General features: G+C 34.2%; 3 protein-coding genes across 3 annotated transcripts; all 3 read right to left on the reverse strand.

Moving 5' to 3' along the window:
* Nucleotides 1-447: 447 nt before the first annotated feature.
* LOC106105327 (cytochrome P450 4C1-like) lies at nucleotides 448-3562 on the reverse strand. The gene is given in 10 exon segments (XM_013285618.1): nucleotides 448-635; nucleotides 932-1117; nucleotides 1245-1396; nucleotides 1579-1780; nucleotides 1843-1912; nucleotides 2411-2607; nucleotides 2741-2926; nucleotides 3011-3121; nucleotides 3243-3332; nucleotides 3406-3562. Coding segments are annotated over 10 exon segments (1539 nt in total).
* A 1138-nt stretch (nucleotides 3563-4700) lies between these two features.
* LOC106105328 lies at nucleotides 4701-14127 on the reverse strand. Its single transcript, XM_013285619.1, has 21 exons — nucleotides 13971-14127; nucleotides 13650-13739; nucleotides 13378-13488; nucleotides 12899-13084; nucleotides 10966-11162; nucleotides 10691-10760; nucleotides 10247-10448; nucleotides 9950-10101; nucleotides 9517-9702; nucleotides 9129-9292; nucleotides 8052-8086; nucleotides 7722-7927; nucleotides 7348-7437; nucleotides 7027-7137; nucleotides 6662-6847; nucleotides 6277-6473; nucleotides 5941-6010; nucleotides 5673-5874; nucleotides 5437-5588; nucleotides 5137-5322; nucleotides 4701-4876 (listed from the first exon to the last, which is right to left on the reverse strand). The coding sequence occupies exons 1-21, from the start codon at nucleotides 14125-14127 to the stop codon at nucleotides 4701-4703; spliced, it is 3126 nt and encodes a 1041-aa protein (XP_013141073.1).
* Nucleotides 14128-15305: 1178 nt separating this feature from the next.
* On the reverse strand, nucleotides 15306-19729 carry LOC106105618 (cytochrome P450 4c3-like). The gene is made up of 10 exons (XM_013286037.1): nucleotides 19536-19729; nucleotides 18895-18984; nucleotides 18254-18364; nucleotides 17971-18156; nucleotides 17412-17608; nucleotides 17220-17289; nucleotides 16833-17034; nucleotides 16484-16635; nucleotides 16206-16391; nucleotides 15306-15958 (listed from the first exon to the last, which is right to left on the reverse strand). The coding sequence occupies exons 1-10, from the start codon at nucleotides 19690-19692 to the stop codon at nucleotides 15783-15785; spliced, it is 1527 nt and encodes a 508-aa protein (XP_013141491.1). The 5' UTR covers nucleotides 19693-19729; the 3' UTR covers nucleotides 15306-15782.
* Nucleotides 19730-20462: the final 733 nt, after the last annotated feature.

The following is a 20462-nucleotide window of genomic DNA, read 5'->3' on the forward strand; positions in this document are numbered from 1 at the left end:
TCATGAAACGAGTCTGTGAAGATCTTATTGTGCTATTTGGTTAATTAAATATCTTCACTAACAATATTATTAACTATTAGTTAAATTAGTGGTTCGGTATAGTACATAAATGAATAAAAATTCATTCATCGATTCTATAGTTCAGAAATCCTTGTACGGCTATTAAATTTATATTAAAACTATTATATATAAAATTCGTAAATTATTGCGTTTAATGGGCCATAAATTTTTGCATCTTGTTCTATAAAACAATATAAATCAAGGGCATTTTAATACAAGATTCATATGACTATTTTATGTTTTCTAACAACTAATAAACAAGGAAAAGATTTTTAAATTACAATAGCTTCAGATAAATACAAATCTAATGTTAGTTGTATATTTACAAATTGTAAAGTCCAATTGGTACAAAATCAAATAAAAGAAATCGTGTTAAATAACTTCTTTTCATTTACCCTCTTGATTTTAATGTCTTTTTTCTATACTAATCTTATAATCATCGACAGCTTTCATCATGACGTCAATTTTAGACTTGATATGAGGGACAGGACCGGCCTCCTCTTCCCCAACAACCTTATAACGCCTTACTATCGCCGACAGCGCTGTCTTCATTGACATTAAAGCGTATTGGTAACCTGCAACGCAATTTATATTTTTATCAAAAATAATTAATCATCACAGATGTTACGTCATTTCAAGTCTCTAACGACAATACTGAAGGGACTAGTTCGTGTAACGAATTAGCTAGCTAACTAATTCTAGTCTAGACTGCGTCAGTCTTAGTAGAATGTCGAGAACAACATTATTATAGAGAACAAGGGACTTTTTCCTCCGTTATCTTATCTAAATTTCTCTTTAGCATGATCATACCTGAAGGTAATCAAAATGTATGTCAATAACAGTTAAAGACGAATCTTGCAATTTCCATTACCGAGACAATTTCGAGGACCATTGCTGAACGGCATATAGGAGCAACTGTGCTGGAGTTTGAACCTCTCTGGCAGGAACCTATCGGGGTCAAAGACCTCTGCGTCTGGGCCCCAATACTTAGGGTCGCGGTGCAAGCCCCAGATACTGACCGCAGCGCCTGATCCAGCAGGAAGAATTCTACCTGATGCTTAAAAAAATCAAATATACGTAATGTTTATTTTATATTCCTTATGTTTAGTGTCTATATCATCAGAGAGAATTGAAAAATTTCTTGTAAAATAATAAAATATGCTAATATGTTTTTTAATACTTACGTAAGGAAATGTCTTCTAAAATCTTTCGAATAATAAATGGTACTGGTGGAAATAACCTTAGAGACTCTTTCACAACACGATCTAAATACTTTAACGTCAACAAGTCCTCTTTAACTATTGAACGTTCGGGATTTCCAAAAACATGTCGTAACCTGATAAATATTTGTGTTAGTTTCGTTAGAAAAAAATTACAATATCAACTAAACAGCGTTACCAAGTATAATGTGTGTTACGGTTCTACTGGTTTAAGAAGCTCTTTTAAAAAGGACGGCTATCTTTCTAAATTTGATCTATGTCAACACAAATTTCGTAAAATAACTACAGTGCAACTTACTCTTGATACAACTTTTCTTGCACCTTTGGATACATCGCTAACAACTTCAGTGTGTACCCAATCGACACAGCCGACGTGTCAGTACCGGCTATAGTTAGCGTCATTATTTCCTCTCTCAGCTCCAGATCAGTGTAACCATTTTCGCCACCAGAGAATTCAATCAGAAGGTCGAGGAACGAACGAGTTTTGTAATGACATAAATCTGAAAATACTACTATTGAATTCCTGTTCATATACAAGGGATATTAGTGTTATTTTACTTACCAAAATTACGATCTACTTCTGTTTGTAGATTTTTTTCTTTCTTGATTTCTTCCCTCTTCTTTTGTATTACCTAGTGAAGTAAAAGAATATAATTCTAACAGTTAGAAACAAAATCTTATCTCCATACAAGATAAATTTTTTAACGATCACTTTAGGAGTAGAAGAGGAGGTAACTAGCTCGGCTGGCTAACGTAAAAAATTGCAGAATGATGTCTAAACGCGGTAAGGATAAGTATTTGCTTGATATGCACGTATGTGTACATAGAGCATTTGTCTATTGTAAGTAAATGCTCCACCTGTGTCACAACAGCTGGATTAAATCTCCAAAGTCGAGGAAGTTCAAAAGAATACGCCAAAAAACACCGCCTCAAGACCGTTATCCATTGTCACGCTCTTGAGCTGTGAGCTTGGCGGCCACTTGTCTACTTGTCACTAACGCACCAAATATTCGTGCCAACATTCTCATCGAGCGGTTTCCTCTTCTACTTATATTATAAAGGGAAGAAGTTAGAAAAAATTCTGTTAAAAAAATAATTGTGTTAGAAAAACTCAAAAATATTGAACTTACTCCATCTACAAAATCATGCATTGCTTTCAAATATTTTTTTTCCTTCGTGTACTGTGGAAATAACATATACAGCCATTGTGGTTGTAGCCATAAATGGAAAATTCTTTTACAAATGAAATGAAGCATATTTTTCAATGCTGTTAAAAATAGATTATCAGGATTATTTTGGGCGTTTAATTTTATTCCCATTGTAGTTCCTGTTACGTCAAAAAAAAATAATCAAAAACGTTAATAAATACGTTAAGCAACTAAAGCGTAAGTAAATATGAGTGAGCTGATAACAATAATAAGATAAAAGATATCTCGAAATCACTTTTTGTTTTTACTTACCACAAACTGAGTCGAGAGTATATCTACAAAGGAAAGGCCCCATGGTGACGTCACCTTTCCCTGCACTTTCATCAAGTATTGAAACCAACTTCTCACTTTGTTCCGAAAATATTTCCATGAATGTCTCTACTATTTTGGGACTGAAAGCAGGCACCATGATCTTTCGCCGTCTTCTCCATATACGCACTAAGAACAATAGCTCTAAACATGAATTAAATAAACTAATTAGTATCTAAATACTAACTACTATTTATCTTTAATATTACATACGTGGTGCGTATATTCCGCCATTACCAATAGCACTTTTTAAAAACCGATGCAAGTCGTCTTTCTCTAAACAGTTCTTTAGTATTACCTCTAAATCAACTGGATCCACGACAACTAAAACATCATGTAAATTATTAAAAAGGGAGAAAACGAGCGTGAACACCGAGGTAATCAACGACGCCCACGGACATCCGCAACACGTTAATATATTTGATATCTTAATTTATTAACTTACTGAAATAAAGAATATGGCCAATCCAGCCTCGAAGAATACCATTCTTTTTCATTGCCTCGTAACTATACTTCTGTAAACTGTTTAATATATCTGCAAGTATTACGATGTTTTATTGGTTTTTATAGTCCTGGCTCCAGGGTCTGCATCCAGACCAGATACAAACCTTCAGTAGTCCCAGTAAAGTTATGTGCGACACCAACCACAGGTAATTCATCGTCTGGCCCTGGAATCTTTGATGCTAATGTGTGCAATCGGTTTCTCTTCAATCTGAATAGTGCTAAACACAGCACTGTACCGAGGAATAACAGCCATAGAAACATTTTAAATATTAGCACAACGTAACGGGTCAGTAACGCTTGAATGTATGGTCTTCGGAAAATTTTGTGCGTCTTTTATAAACCACTTTATGCAAAACTAGTATACATTAAATTATGTTGTAACAAGTGACAATGTGTTATTACATTAAAATAAGTACTTAAAATGGCATATTTATGTACGTAAGGTTTTTTTAAGGACCCTAAGTCTATGTCTTGTCGAAGTCTAAGTCGTACTCATTTGGAGATAATTTTGTAAGAAACATTTTTTGGAACCGTATCCTGTTCCATCATATCAAGGACAATGAGTACATTAGATAAATGTTTTTGTGAACACGAAAACTAGATGTCAGTTTAAAAGGCCATGTGAATATTTTATTATCCTCGTAGTTATGTTTTTAAACAACTATGGCGAAAAAATGTTTTTGGCGGTCAGTATCAATGTTACCTTGAGATGGTATAACACACAATATCTCGTACAATTTTAATTAATTTAACATGACAAGACTGTAACAAAAATATCATCTAACTATTTTTCTCAATGAAAGGGAGCGGAAGAGGAACGATTTTTATTAATGTAAGGAATCTGCTTTTTTATGATTCTTCTTAAATCATTATTCCGATCATGTTTTTTTTTAATGTATCATTTCAAGTTTAAATAAATTAAAACGAAAGTCAATATCGTCTCACATTGTAACTTTATTTTATGAGCAAAAGAAATTACATTTTTTTATTTAACAGACGTTTAAATTGTATACAATCAAAATACTGTATTCAGGATCTAGAAGCTAGACATTGTTGGTTTCAATTCAACTGGTTTTTAACAGTAACAAAAACTCTTTCAAATATTCAAAACGACGTCATCAAAGAGAGGATATAAAAAAAAAACGAAAAATACATGCTGATGATACTTCAGGAAAGAAGACGAATCGAATGAAAACTCACGCGGTTCAGGGGTTCAAGGGCGTCACATGGCAACATACATACTTGTGTACAAGACTAGAATTGGGTAACCAATACCTCACTCATAACGCGAGAAGCAGAATATTTAACTTCACGTTTATCACAAAGATTTAGTTAAAAAAATTAACTATAGTCATAATTACATTAAAGTTGAAAATAGAATTGTTTTTCGTTTTAAAATTCAGCTTCTAATTCTTTTCTCTAAACTAATCTTGCAATCGTCGACAGCTTTCATCATGATGTCGATTTTTGATTTTATATGAGGAACAGGACCGGCCTCCTCTTCCCCGACAATCTTGTAACGCCTTACAATCGCCGACAGTGTTATCTTCATCGACATTAATGCGTATTGGTAACCTGAAAGACAACAGTGTATGTAGAATATTCTTATAAAACAAATGATTAGGTTTTCCTTCGTCTTGAAGTTCTAGGAATATTTCTTCATATTTTTATACCCTTTTTATCATCACAGACAGCCTAATTCATTGTATTTCGTTTGATAGCTGCTTTACCCAAAATTATCTGTTGCCTCATACTTCGTATATTTTTTACATCTGCGACTTGACAAGTTTAATAGGTATAGATAAGTATATTAATATATATTTGATCCACAGTACCAACACAATTACGAGGTCCACTGCTGAATGGCATGAAGGAGCAGGGGTGCTTGAGGTCGAATCTCTCTGGTAGGAACCTGTCAGGATCAAACACTTCAGCGTCGGGACCCCAGTACTTGGGGTCACGGTGTAAGCCCCAGATACTGACCGCTGCACCCGACCCGGCTGGTAGTACTCTACCTGATGCTATTCAAGAATTACAAAGCATACAATTATCCTAGAGTCTTTGTGACGTATATTAGAACTGAAAAATTCCACCACCTTTTGAACATTACAAAAACCCGTTTTTTCAATACTTACGCAAGGAAATGTCTTCTAAAACTTTTCTGATAATAAATGGAACTGGTGGAAATAATCTTAGCGACTCTTTCATAACACGATCCAAGTATTTTAACTTTAACAAGTCCTCTTTAACTATTGGTCGATCCGAACTTCCTAGAACATCCAGTAATCTGTAAAATGTTTGCAATGTATTTCCTCTAACTACTCGCAGCAGAGACTCAAACGTAGTAGTAGTGAAGTAAAGTGCGACTTACTCTTGATACAACTTTTCTTGTACGTTTGGATACAACGCTAACAACTTCAGTGTGTATCCAATCGACACAGCCGACGTGTCAGTACCGGCTACTGTTAGCGTCATTATTTCCTCCCTCAACTCCAGATCAGTGTAGCCATTTTCGCCACCAGAAAATTCTATCAAAAGATCGAGTAAAGACTGAGTCTTGTAGTTAATTAAACCTGAAATGTTATCAGAATTGATTTCTGTTCAAATATTTTACTCATTCCTGTTCTGTTATGTCTCACCAAAGTTACGATCTACTTCTGACTTCAAATACTTCTCGTTCTTGATTTCTTCTCTTTTCTTACGTATAACCTGGGGAAATAGAAACTATGAGTTATAAAGAATACAACAAACGTTTTTGAGTCCGTCTCATAACTATTTTAAAACCGCAGTAGTTGAAGTGAGAGAACAGCGAAAAGAGAACAAAGATAAGCATTGCGGTGTAGGGTTTTTTTAAAGTATCGACAGACACTTACAAATTTTCAGACGCGTACAATTAATTGTTTGGATTTTTACGTATTCCAAGTAAAAATGTTAATTTTAAATATGTATTTTTCATCTTAAAACATTAAACTTACTTCATCTACAAAATCTTGCATTTCCTTCAAATGTTTCTGATGTGTCGTGTACTGCGGAAAAAACTTGTACAACCATTCAGGTTGTAGCCATAGATGGAAAATTCTTTCACAAACCAAATTAAGCATATTTTTCAATGCTTTCAGAAATTGAGCATCAGGATGATTTTGAGCGTTTGTTTTAATTCCCATTGTAGTTTCTATGAAAATAAAAATGTTAGGTAACGAAAAGTAGTTAAATCGAAGAATTCGGTAAGGTGCAATTTTGTACGGCAGTGGGCAAAAATATATCAGAAATCGTAAATATCATATATCATATAAATTAATACAGCAAAGTAATGTCACTATAGCGAAAAATGCCGTCCTACGATTTTTTGTTTCTACTCACCACAAACGGAGTCAAGAGTACACCTATTAAGGAAAGGCCCCATTTTGACCTCACCTTTGCCTGCACATTTCGCAAGTATTGAAACCAACTTTCCACTTTGTTCAGATAATATTTCAATGAAAGTCTCTACTATTTTGGGACTGAAAGCCGGAACCATAACTTTTCGTCGTTTTCTCCAGATAGGCACTAAAGACAGTTAAAAAGATAAAGAAAATTGGACAAATGGTCCTTATGTTCATCGTACAAAGAACAAATACATCATCAGTGCTAGAATGACTCGAATATTTTTTGTCTAAATCTACAGATTTGTTTTGTACACACTTAATACTAATTCTTACCAACTAATATTAAGATCACATCAGTACCTGGTGCAAATATTCCACCATTTCCGATTACATTTTTGATAAATCGATGTAAATCATCTTTCTCTAAGCAAGTCTTTAGTATTACCTCTAAATCCACTGGATCAACAACAACTGAAATCACGTAATTAAATTTACACAGACTATAAAATTTTTAAACCTTCCCTTGAAAAATCATCGTTATATATGAATAAAAACTTAATTCAGTCAAACTTCTAAAATTATCTGAATTAGTTAACCATGAATATTTTATCTTAATACAATGTTCAGAATACGGACATTTTTTTTACATTACATTTCTTTTTTAATTAATACACAACTTACTGAAATAAAGGATATGGCCTAGCCAACTTCGAAGGATTCCGTTATTTTTCATTGCCTCGTAACTATACTTCTGTAAACTGTTTAAAATTTCTGAAAAGAATATGTTAAGTTACGAAATTTCAGCTAAACGCCTATTATTTTTTTTCGCCTATTATTTTAACTTAAATAACTAAATTAACAAATCAGTAATTGAAATTAGTCCACTTTGGATAAGTTCCTTCTTTTACCTATTAAGAACAGGAACGCATCTGCTTACTGTTGTCTGTGAGTAGAGGTCGCATCAAATCTTTTTCAAAAGTGGCCGACTCCTTGTTTGCCCCCTTTGATGATTTTTATTCGAAAAGTGTAAACAGTACGGTCGTTTTAGTACAAACCTTCAGTAGTCCCAGTAAAGCTATGTGCGATCCCAATGAACGGCAATTCATCGTCCGGCCCTGGGATCTTTGAGGCTAATCTATACAATCGGTTTCTCTTCAACCTGAATAGTGCCATACACAGCACTATACCGAGACACAACAGCCATAGAAACATTTTAAATATTAGCACAACGTAACCGCGTACTAACACTAGAATATATGATCTGAGGAAAATTATATTCGTCTTTTATAAACTGTTTCATACAAATAATGTTAGCCTGCCTTTTATGGCGTTATTATAAAGACGTTTATACTGAGAAATGACAATTTGTTATTATATTATATTACCTCAAATAACCTTGGTCAGTGTTGTTCAAACTGTCCTAATTGTAGTACTCACTTAATCGTAATGAACACAAATAGTTATTACTAGACTTATGGCGCGGTGCCCCTTTCTGTTGGACGACATGAGCGTTCGTCCAACCGAACCAACCCTAACGATATGCTGAGTAAAAAAATCGGAGTAGGTTTTCATAATCCATACATGCAGTTTGTGTGCACTCCCACTTCTGGTTTATTGATTCGGACCTCGTAACAGAGTGATTAAATAAAATTTTACACTGATTTGTTCTCACGCGCCAAGTGGTATATTTAACCAATAGGTTTTAAAAAGGGAAAATGTGCGAAAAAAATTATAAACGCTCAGTTTGAGAACCATAATTTAAAACAGTGTATTATGTGGTCTGTGACATAAAATTGTTGCCTTGTTAATAGTATACGCTATTACATTTAAACTATTACAATAAATTTAACAGTGGTTACTCATTTACATTACATTATTGTGTGAAATAATATGTGACACGGTTTCCGAAAACGAAATGTAATATTTTTTTCCATTATTTTAAACGAAAATTCTTCTTATATTCATGGTAGAACAGGATAGTTACGTACTATTTAAAAATTGGTTTTCATACTTTAATAAACAGAGCATAAGATATATAAACAAAAGTATTTGTCTCTCCCCTACATATTTCCACCTCCACCAAATCCACTTCCTCATTCCTGCCTTGTTAGAAAGAAGATGAAGAAAGCTGAAATAGGACCACCACCGGCATGACACTCAGCTAGCGATACAATAGAATAATCCATTTCATGTCTGTCACACTAAGAGCAGGCGCACACCTTTGACCAAACTATCGCACAACTGTTGCGCGATTGTCGATTGTTGATGAACTAAACAGTTGTGCGATAGTTAATTTATATTTTAACAACATTAAAATATCAACTTAAACTGTATTAACCGAATGATACAGTATTTCCCATAATAATACATAAAATTGCCTTAATAAATGAAAAAATGAATTAAGTCTACATGACGACATCCCAATAAAGACTGTTTAAGTATTCTTAAATTCATGAAATAACTCTCTTTTCTAAACCCATTTTATAACCATCGACAGCTTTCATCATGATGTCAATTTTGGACTCTATGTGTGGGACAGGGCCGGACTCCTCTTCCCCAACGACTTTGTAACGCCTCACTATCGCCGACAGGGCTATCTTCATTGACATTAATGCGTATTGGTAACCTGAAACAGATACAACATTATTATCAAACGGATATAATAATAACAAATGGGGTTGAGTATTAAATGTCGCAAGTTATAATATTATACAGAAAAAAAAAGAAACTTTTTGTTTTAGTTGATGAACCCATTATCCAAAATTTTTTTAGTCTTTTATTAAAACTTTTGAGACCTAATCTTTGACAAGCAAGGTTATTGTATAAAAATAAACAAGTTATCTACTGTACCGAGACAATTTCGAGGTCCACTGCTAAACGGTATGTAAGAGCAAGTGTGCTTGAGGTTGTACCTCTCCGGTGAGAATCTATCAGGGTCAAAGACCTCGGCGTCCGGACCCCAGTACTTGGGGTCGCGGTGCAAGCCCCAGATACTGACCGCTGCACCCGACCCGGCAGGAAGAACTCTACCTGAAGCTAAATAAGTCAATATAGTTACTACAAAAATAAAACTTTAAAATCAATATGTTCTTAGTTTATTTATTCACTTTCGTCCACGACTTTGTTCGCGTGGAAATAATTAAAAAAAAACAGAGTAAGTAGCCTATGTGTTCTTCTAGACTATGCTCTACCTTTATGCTAATCGAAATCCGATTAGCCATCCATCTAAACTTTCGCATTTATATTATTAGTAAGAAGTAAGATAAAATTTAGAAACACTTACGTAATGTAACATCCTCTAAAATTTTTCTAATAATGAACGGCACCGGCGGGAATAATCGGAGTGTTTCTTTGACAACTCTTTCCAAGTATTTCAATTTTAGCAGATCTTCTTTAACCAATGGACGATCGGAGTCGCCGAATACATCGCGCAGTCTGAAAAAAACAACAAAATACCTATGTTTACGAAATGTAATCAAATTATTGAACTAAATCTTACTGCGACAAAAAATTACCAAAAAAATAAACGAATGACGGGTTATCTATATTTGAAGGATTGATAATTCCAATAGCAACTTACTCTTCGTATATTTTCTCTTGGACTTTGGGATACATGGCCAACAATTTGAGCGTATAGCCGAGGCCGATGGCAGAGGTGTCCGTGCCGGCCACCATCAATGTAAGAATCTCCTCTCGCAGCTCGACGTCACTGTAGCCGTGCTCACCGCCCGACAGACGGACTAACAGGTCGAGGAAAGTCTGATTTTGATAACTACCGAGGTCTGAAAGTTAAACAGTTAAAACTGGTAATAGTTACTTTACTTTAAAACTAGTAGCAGCAATTAGAAAGAAAAGCTATAGTTTGTTCGATCAATAATTTCATAACAATTACGTACAAGACCATACTTTATCACAATTGAAGCATCACAAACTCCCTTTTTACACTTGAATTAAGTTACAATATTTTGTCAGGCATCCAAAAAATTTTTTTTGGTTGTATAACTATAAAGATATTCATAATTACCGAAATCATGATCTACTTCTGACTTGCGATCCTTTTCTAGCTTTAATTCCTCTCGCTTGTTAGATATCACCTGAAACGATAAAAATGACAATTTACTGTTGAGATAATTAAATTCATTTTTCTCGAAATCCAAAAATTGTTAGATAAAAACTATGTCACCGTGCCCTTATTATGTCCATATTTAACTGATAATATTGACAATTGTCGTACTCTGACAACTTATTTATTGAATACTTAAATGTAAAAAAATACAATACTTGTTAGTGGAATTTTACCTTGTTGGTGAAATCGTGCATCACCTTTATATTCTCTTCATGGGTCACGTATCGTGGGAATAATCTATACAGCCAGTCTGGTTGTAACCACAAATGAAAAACTCTTTCGCCTATTAAATGTAACAAGATTTGCATAGATTTCAGGAATGGTGTATCTATATTATCTTGTGCATTGATTTTCACGCCCATCGCAGTCTCTGAAAGAATAATACGTATCATGTTACTTCTAAACATAAGTACTTGGCCACATTCCTAACTCGATTTAGACTTTCTCTTAAAGAGGTCCATAAGTTGATGAAAAGACGTATAAGTCTAGTGACCATGGAGTTTAGTCCATCTTATATTAAAATAACGACCAAAGCTATTTTTCCTATAAAATACGTTTTTTATACATTTCTATTAAAAAAGGAGAAGAGCACAACTATATTTAGAGGTAAATTTGAGATAGAACATTAAACAAATAGTGGATTATTTATTTAAACGGAATATAATTTAGCAGAAATCGCGTGTAGTTGGTAGGTCATCAATCACAGCAAAACCAAAACAATGAAAAGGTTAACGTGCTTTAAATTGTAGTTTAAATAATTTTATCTTTACGGAATATCTACATTGAAAGAATTTTTCACTGTAAAATAATTTCAAAATAACCTTGATAACTCAAGTTTAGTTACAATAAATTGTAACTACATTTAGACCATAAAATTTATAAGATGTTCAGTGAAGGAAAACATTGTGATTCTCCATAATTGTAAGAAAAAATTCAATACAACCTACAGAGTCAACCAAACAGCATAGGGCCTCCATGGTTGAAGAAAGGCCGGTGTAATCTAGGGATTTTTTTTTTGTTTCCTTTAGTTCCTGCTGTTGTAATCAAAGGTTAGACCTCTCGGTGTACAGATATGTACGCTGACGGCGAAATATTTCAAACTATTAAAACAAGGTCATTAGCCGCTTATGGGCATTTTATCCCACTATCCCAGAATAATTAAATTCACAAAGGTTTGTTAACTATTATATATTTGTCCGTTATCAAATAACTGATTGTGATTTTTTGTCGTTACTGAATCGTAAATCAAATTCTCTATGACAAGGCTGGCGGCAAACCTCTCCTTACACCGTGCCATTTTTCAAATATAGTATTGGTTTTTAACTATATGGCTATTGGGAACATTTCGTAAAGTAAGAAACATTAGCGTTTCCTCCTCATATATTATCTATTTACCTTTTCATACTTTTTTGGTGTGGATTATGAATTTTATGGCAAGCTGTGCTCGCCATTCCTGCTCTAAGTTTGCAGTTTAACTATTTGGTAAATAGACAGGATTCCGCGACAAGCAGTCCGGACATCTTCATTGCAAATTGTCACATTCAGAAAAAACTTAGAATCAAGCGATTATAGATCAGAGAAAAAACTCAATTGCGTATTGAATTGTCAAGAATGCACTTCGCAATTCAAAGTAATTATTTTGATTGACCATGGCTATTGTCATGAAGATTCAAACACTACGATAATAGTACAAAAAGAGTTTTACAAGTGTAGATAATCTAATAATCGCTTGTTTAATTAAAGTGTTTTTCTTCAAACACAGTAAAAAAAAACAATAAGCAGATATTGAAATTGATTCTCAAGTCGACGTTTCCTTTTTTACGTTGATGTCTTCTAGTTTTCATTCCAATTTTCGGCTTTATCATGCAATGCACATCTACAAGCATTTATTTTACCGCTTATTCGCTTACCCATGTTAAAAATATACTAAAATCACATAACTTTAGCTATTGTTAATGATACTGAGATTTTATTACCTTTTGACTTCTGTTTTCTAACCAATTTAAATCTTGACCACTCGTCCTAACCATTATTACAACAACAACAAGAAGCAAATATTTACCGTGATCAACAGTCCGTAATTTATTTCAATTTTTGATTACTCACCACACACAGAGTCCAACGTAAATGTGGATATGTAATTCCACAATTTAACGGGGCCTTTATTGGCACAATTTGTGAGCTTCAATACCATCTTCTCGCTTTGCTCAGAAAATGTCTTAACAAAATTCTCTACGATCTTCGGACGAAAGGCCGGCACTAAAATCTTACGGCGTCTTCTCCATATGGGCACTAATGAACAAAAAAAAAGTACAAACTGTTAAATTGGAGTGTCTATATGTAATATCAAAATAAAACTCTTGAATGTAACACGAAAAACCTTTGAAAAAATATTGAAAATGTTTGGCTGCCTGGTCGTGAGACCGCGTTTGTTCCAAGCATTCTGTGGAACATACTTATTTGATCAACGTGGAACGATTTCGACGGGAATTTTACAGGAATTTGGGTATGTTATAAGCTACCTTTTGTTTTCTAAAAAGGTCTCAGACAACAACTAGTATAATGAAAATTTAAATGTGTCATACCTGGTGCAAATATTCCACCGTTTCCAATAGCTTCTTTTATAAAACGATGAAGATCATCCTTTTCCAAGCAATTCTTTAGCAAATATTCCAAATCCACAGGGTCTATAACAACTATTAATACAATAGGTTAACGCTATGTCATATGAATGGGGTATGCATTCGCATTATTAAAACAAGGTATGATAACATCAGCCTAATGGCGGATTCGAACGATCACTTGATACCTTAAAGACTAGGCCACTAGTACTTTAAATTATGATGCATGTACTTACGAAAGTATAAACAAGGTCCAATCCAGGAGCGTACGTATCCATCATTTTCCATTGCTACATAACTAAAGTGTTGTAAAGCTTTCATAACATCTACAAAATACAGTCAAATGAGAACACAATATTATCACATTTTAAATTTTTTTGGGGTATACTTAAATAAGTTACCATTTTTAAAAGTCAAGTAGAAAAGTCAAGTATGAATACGATAATAAAATAATAGCTAACGTATTATAACACTAACCCTAGGAAATCAAGTGAAATTAGGACTAAATTAGATATCGAAGTACTAAAATTTGTAAACACTTTGATGTAATACATCACCATCAGAGCCCCCAGCCAATAAATGTGCTATCCCTATAATAGGCAACTCCTCGCTGGGGCCCGGAATCTTGGCCGCTAATTGATACATCCGTCGTCTTCTGAACCTGAACAACGCTATCCACAATACCAGAACAACTGTTACCAACCACAAAAACATAACACTGTCTCGTAGATACTTGGATACAGAATTGGGAATGTCAATTTCAGTACTAGTGTAAGTGGTCTACTGCGCTTTGTTAAAGCAGCAGTCATAAATATATTATTAATAAATAATTAGAAAAAAAACTTTAGCCTTATTATATTATATAAATAATAGCCATTCTAGCTGAGGCCCGCGACTCCGTCCTTGTAAAATTAATAAAACATCCCAGTTTGTAATCTACCTGTGCTGTATTCACTAGTTATTTATTAAATCATTCTAAAATATAGCCTAGAGTTATTGACTGAAAGGGTCGTGAAATTATTAGATGTGCCACTATATCTTTTGTATGGCCACCTCATGTACCGTGGAAGAATCTGCAAGTACCCTAATAGCATCAGTCAGAAAACGTTTGAAAGTTTTGTACACGTTGAGACGATGACGCGGAACAATAACCAATAGGATGCTGCCTCTTAATGTATCTGTACGAAAAAAAAGAATGATTTGTGGTACACGGCTCATTGTTTTTTTTTTATTATTATCCCGTATTTGCGCAACTTACTACTACCTAATTGGTTATTTGTCAGAAGACGCGGATTTGTCTAGGTGCTAGAAACAAGGTAATTTTTCCGCAATTGGAACACCGCGGATTCCTGGAATGTACAATTACTATTACCACTTAAGCTAGCAATTTAAAAGAGTTAGTTGTTATATTGTTGTATAATTGTATAAAATATTATTCGTTTTGTAAAAAAAAAAATATAAATAAAAATTTAATTTCTGTCTAGCTTTTTCCCGTGACTCCGTCCATGCGGAGTTAAAAAAACTTAATGGCCTATGTGTTCTTCCAGACTTTGATCTAAATCTGAGCCTATCTTCAGCGAAACACGTTGAGGCATTCTAGAGATACGTATTAACAAACATCCATCTTTCCATCCATTCACCTGAATTGTCGCATTTTTAGAATTTCAGGGGATGAATATCATAAGATTCTCCGATAGTGCTTGCTTTCGTATTAAGACAAATCTGTATGAAACTCAAGTGACCAAGCGCGGCGGTGATGCGCGTAGACACATCACATTAAAACACCAAAAGATAAAAAAAACAGTTTTTTTTATTTCAATACAAAAAACACACACATTGCATTCTTTGAACACAATTGGAAATTTTCATATTTAATTTTCTCCACTGATGACCTAAGAGTAATGAATAAATTAATAATATTATGATTATTTTAAAATTACTTGATAATTAAATTTGCGAGTAGCTTCAGTCGTAAAGAAATTAAGGAATAACAGGTTAGCTTGGTATGGGCATATTATGAGGAGGGATGAATCGCATGTACCAAGAAGAACGTTAGTTATGAGTGCGGAAGGGAACACCGGTAGAGCTAGTAAGAGATGGTTGAATTGCGTGAACAGTGACATTATCGAGAAGAGAGTGACGACTGAGATAAAGGATGATGGCATTATTAGGACGAAAACACGGTGCGCTGACCCTTCGGGAGTAGGATAAGGTGGGGACGATGATGATGACTTCCAAAAACAAAACACGAGATGACAGGAGAGGGTAGGGTACTCTAAAACCTCATCACACATCACCAGGTGTGAGTTGAAAAGTTACTAATCACGATTTAATGGATCACTACTAAGATTGGTTAGTTATTTATACATTCATGAAGCAACTCTGTTTTCTAAACTAATCTTATAATCATCAAGAGCTTTCATCATGATGTCAATTTTGGACTTGATATGAGGGACAGGGCCGGATTCCTCTTCCCCGACAATCTTGTAACGCCTCACTATCGCGGTCAGCGCTGTCTTCATTGACATTAATGCGTATTGGTAACCTGAAACAGAACATTACATAAAATTGAAAAACAAATAATTATTACAGATACAATCATTGTAGTGTGGAATATCGCTAGCACTAACATTATGGACAACAAGAGATTTGTGCCACTGTTATAGTCCTTTTACCAATTTAACTTCCACTCATGTCATCAAATCTTTTTTGATATCTAGGATTCGGCACGTTAGTTAATTAAGTATAGGTAATAGATAATTAAAAGTAAAGTAAAATGCTATCTACATTACCGAGACAATTTCGAGGACCATTACTGAACGGCATGAAGGAGCATGCGTGCTTCAGGTTGAACCTTTCCGGCAGGAATCTGTCAGGATCAAAGACCTCGGCGTCCCGGCCCCAGTACTTAGGGTCGCGGTGCAAGCCCCAGATACTGACCGCTGCACCCGACCCGGCAGGAAGTACTCTTCCTGAAGCTATAGAAAAAACAGTGAGTAGGTATTTACATAGATTTTTATTTTATTTCTTATTGTATACCTTATGTTTATTTATTTATATTAATACTTACGTAAAGTAACATCTTCTAAAATTTTCCTGATAATGAACGGCACCGGTGGGAATAATCGGAGCGATTCTTTAAGTACTCTTTCCAAGTATTTCAATTTTAGCAGATCCTCCTTAACTAATGGTCGATCGGAGTCGCCGAATACTTCGCGCAATCTTTAAAATAAACAAATGAACTTTATTTAAAGAAATTGAAATTTATTATTGGACATAACATGTTAAGCAGAATCGGACAAACTCTAGCCCTTTATGAATAGAAAACAAATAATCCAGAAAATAGTAAATGCGGAACAATATGTAGTAATTATTATCTACTATCATTCGAAGAAATGATAATTCCAATTGTAACTTACTCTTCGTACACTTTCTCCTGCACTTTGGGATACATGGCCAGCAGTTTGAGCGTGTAACCGAGTCCCACGGCGGAGGTGTCCGTGCCCGCCACCAGCAATGTTAGTATCTCCTCTCGCAGCTCCACGTCGCTGTAGCCGTGCTCACCGCCCGACAGACGGACTAGCAGGTCGAGGAAAGTTTGATTTTGATAATTACCTATGTCTGAAAATTTAGATTTAATTTATAGTTTGTATTTAAGTTATTTTAGTTTATTGGTGTTATTCCTGTTACTTTTATAAAGTTGTTACAATTGAAGAGTAACAGACATTCTTTGTCAATCTAAATCAAATTTAACTGCTGGAACGGCTAAAATAAAATTTATTTTTTTGATGTAATGGCATAATTACCGAAATCATGATCTACTTCTGACTTGCGATTCTTTTCTAGTTTTAATTCCTCTCGCTTTTTAGATATCACCTGAAACATTAAAAAAAAATACTTTGATTCCTGATTCAATTTTTATATGCTGATAACGATAATTTTTAGCTTGGGTATGTTATTAAACCCTGAAGCAACATAATTATAATATTATACTTTACCTTGTTGGTGAAATCGTGCATCACCTTTATATTCTCTTCATGGGTCACGTATCGTGGGAATAATTTATACAGCCAGTCTGGTTGCAACCACAAATGAAAAACTCTTTCACATACTAAATGTAAAATGATTTGCATAGATTTCAGGAATGGTGTGTCTTTATTATCTTGTGCATTGATTTTCACGCCCATTGCAGTCTCTGAAAGAATAATATGTACGATGTTACATCTAAATCTGTAAACTGAATTTAATACTTTGCCACCGCTTCCTAAAGTTGTAATTTTTTTATAAAACAACGGCACAAGGACCTAACAACTCTTCACTTTCCTTATTTTAAAACATTACATTCATATAACACTATAAGATAGCTAAGGTTTTTTTAGCAAATTTTCAGTCGTACGTAAGATTTCTTAAACCTTTTCTTTTAAGGAATGACGTCCTTTGATTTGACTTTTGAAAAAGATTTTGTCGTGATTGTAATAGTTCTTACGACCGAAATATTAATCGCGATAAATAGAACCTATTAAAATTATATTAACTTGATTATTTATATTTACTCACCGCACACGGAGTCCAATGTATACGTGCATACGAAATTCCACATCTTGACAGGACCTTTATTAGCATAATCTGTAAGCTTCAATACCATCTTCTCGCTTTGTTGAGAAAATATGTCAACAAAATTCTCTACGATTTTTGGACTGAAGGCCGGTACTAAAATCTTTCGGCGTCTTCTCCATATAGACACTGATTAACAAAAGGTAAATGTCTTATAAAATTAAGAGTAATGTCATAGTAACAGGCAAAAATATACGTAATTTTAGGGCATTAAAATCTACCATACCTGGTGCAAATATTCCACCGTACCCAATCACATTTCTTATAAAACGATGAAGATCGTCCTTTTCCAAGCAAGTCTTTAGTATATATTCTAAATCGACAGGATCTGTAACAACTATTAAAAAATAGGTTAATGATGAGAGCAGAACTTTGTCCTTTTTTAAATAACATAAGGTGGCAAACAAGCAAGCGGCCACCTGAAACCGCCAGAATGGCGAAGCAACCGCTGCCCATAGATATCCCCGCAATTGTAGATGCGTTACCTACCATTACACGACGGAGAAGACGCACATAAAGAGGACATTTCCCCTTCCTATGCATCTACTCAACCGTCAAATTCACTTCCCCTTCCTATCCTCTCCTTATAAGAAAAGCGTGGTAAAGAGAAAGGCACTTAATTTAGGTCTCCGGCACCACACTTATCAGACGAAACACGGAATTGCTTCCATTTTACGCCTGTCTTCTGTGTGGTCGTGGTATTACACCGGGCGTGCCGGCCTATTCGTGCTAAGATGTTACAGCGGGCACTACCACTAAATAATTACACTGATTTGATTGTTTAAAATTAGTATTTTTAGACATTCTAACTTGTATCTGCACGATAATATTTAAAGCTATTGTTTTTCTTTTTTATTTTTTACTTACGAAAGTATAAAATATATCCTATCCAGGAGCGTAGTATTCCATCATGCTCCATTGCTGTGTAACTTAAGCGTTGTAAAGTCTTCATTATATCTAAAAATATATGTTACAAAATGAGTCAACAAAATCTGCCTTATATTATCAATGCGAAAGTTTAGATGGATGGATATTATTAGAGTTTACAGTCTAAACTGGTGAACGAATCTCGATGAAATTTGACATAGATGAGCGAACATTCTGGAAGAACACATAGACTACTGACTTTTGCTTTCTTTAGTTAAGGACGGAGTTGCGGGCGAAAGCAAGTATTTTTATAAATTACATAAATGTTGCTAAAGCTCATAATAATATAGCAGAAATGTAAAATAAATACGAAACTATCTTTTATTTACATATTTATTTTTTATACCAGTATTACTTTTTTCTGTTGATTTCACCCCAATATCTAAATGATTCACCCCCATTCTACTTTTAAAACGAATAATTAAGTCGAAAAACTACAAATATTACACAAACAAAATTTTTACGATCGTTCTAATTATAATAACGTTAGTATTGAATTCAATTTAAAATCATAAGACAATGATTTTCAAATTATTCAACTAGAAGTTACTTAAATAAACACTTTCAAATAAATACTTCACCATCAGTTCCCCCGGCTAATACGTGAGCTATCCCTAAAATAGGCAACTCCTCGCTGGGTCCCGGAATCTTTGCCGCTAATTGATACATGCGTCTTCTTCGGAACCTGAACAACGCTATCCACAACACAACAACAACTGTTAACAACAACAAAAACATGTTGTCTCAGAGGATACCGAGCACAATGTAATGCCACTACTCGTAAGGGTCTACTGCGTGTAATGAAAACCTACAGCCCTATTTATGTTTATGTCTAATCACATTGTAGTCAACATTTCTCACACAGATATACTTTTATACAAAATTCGTTGCGTTGCAGCCAAAATTACAATAAACTTTACTCCTATTAAGAATTAAAGAAAATATTTATTACTAGCACAAATAAGAAATGGGTAGCACAAAAGCACTAGTTATTTTTTAGGAATGTCAGTAGATTTTTACTAACGTTTATTTACTAATGTTTCTTGTAACCATTCCAGGTATGCTTTACAAAGGTTTTATTAGGTCTTGCTCCTAATTGTTCAAGCCATGATATCGATTAAAAATATTACATTAAATGGTCCAAAATCTCCTTTTTAATCAAATTATGTAATAGACCATAAAGTCATTTTTTTCTTGTCATAATGTAAAAGTATTAAACAATATTTAAAAAAAACACAGGAACACTTAAACAAAATAGTAAATATTAGCATGTTGCAGTTAAATTATGAAAACATTTTTACACAAAAGGTACTAGTAAAAATTAACAATATTTTAAGGTAACAAGAATACAGATAATAAAATTAAAACGACCTGGCCTTTGCCAGTCCTCCATCATCGTCCTACCCTAACGCCTGCCACCTCAGAATCATCGCCAAACCGCGACCAGGTGTACACCGCCACCTCAACCATATCTGCCTTCTCCGCAGAAATGTCGCCAATCCGCGACC

This window comes from Papilio polytes, unplaced genomic scaffold (genome assembly GCF_000836215.1).
Source record: "Papilio polytes unplaced genomic scaffold, Ppol_1.0 DF822845.1, whole genome shotgun sequence".
In the NCBI taxonomy this organism is placed as follows: domain Eukaryota; kingdom Metazoa; phylum Arthropoda; class Insecta; order Lepidoptera; family Papilionidae; genus Papilio; species Papilio polytes.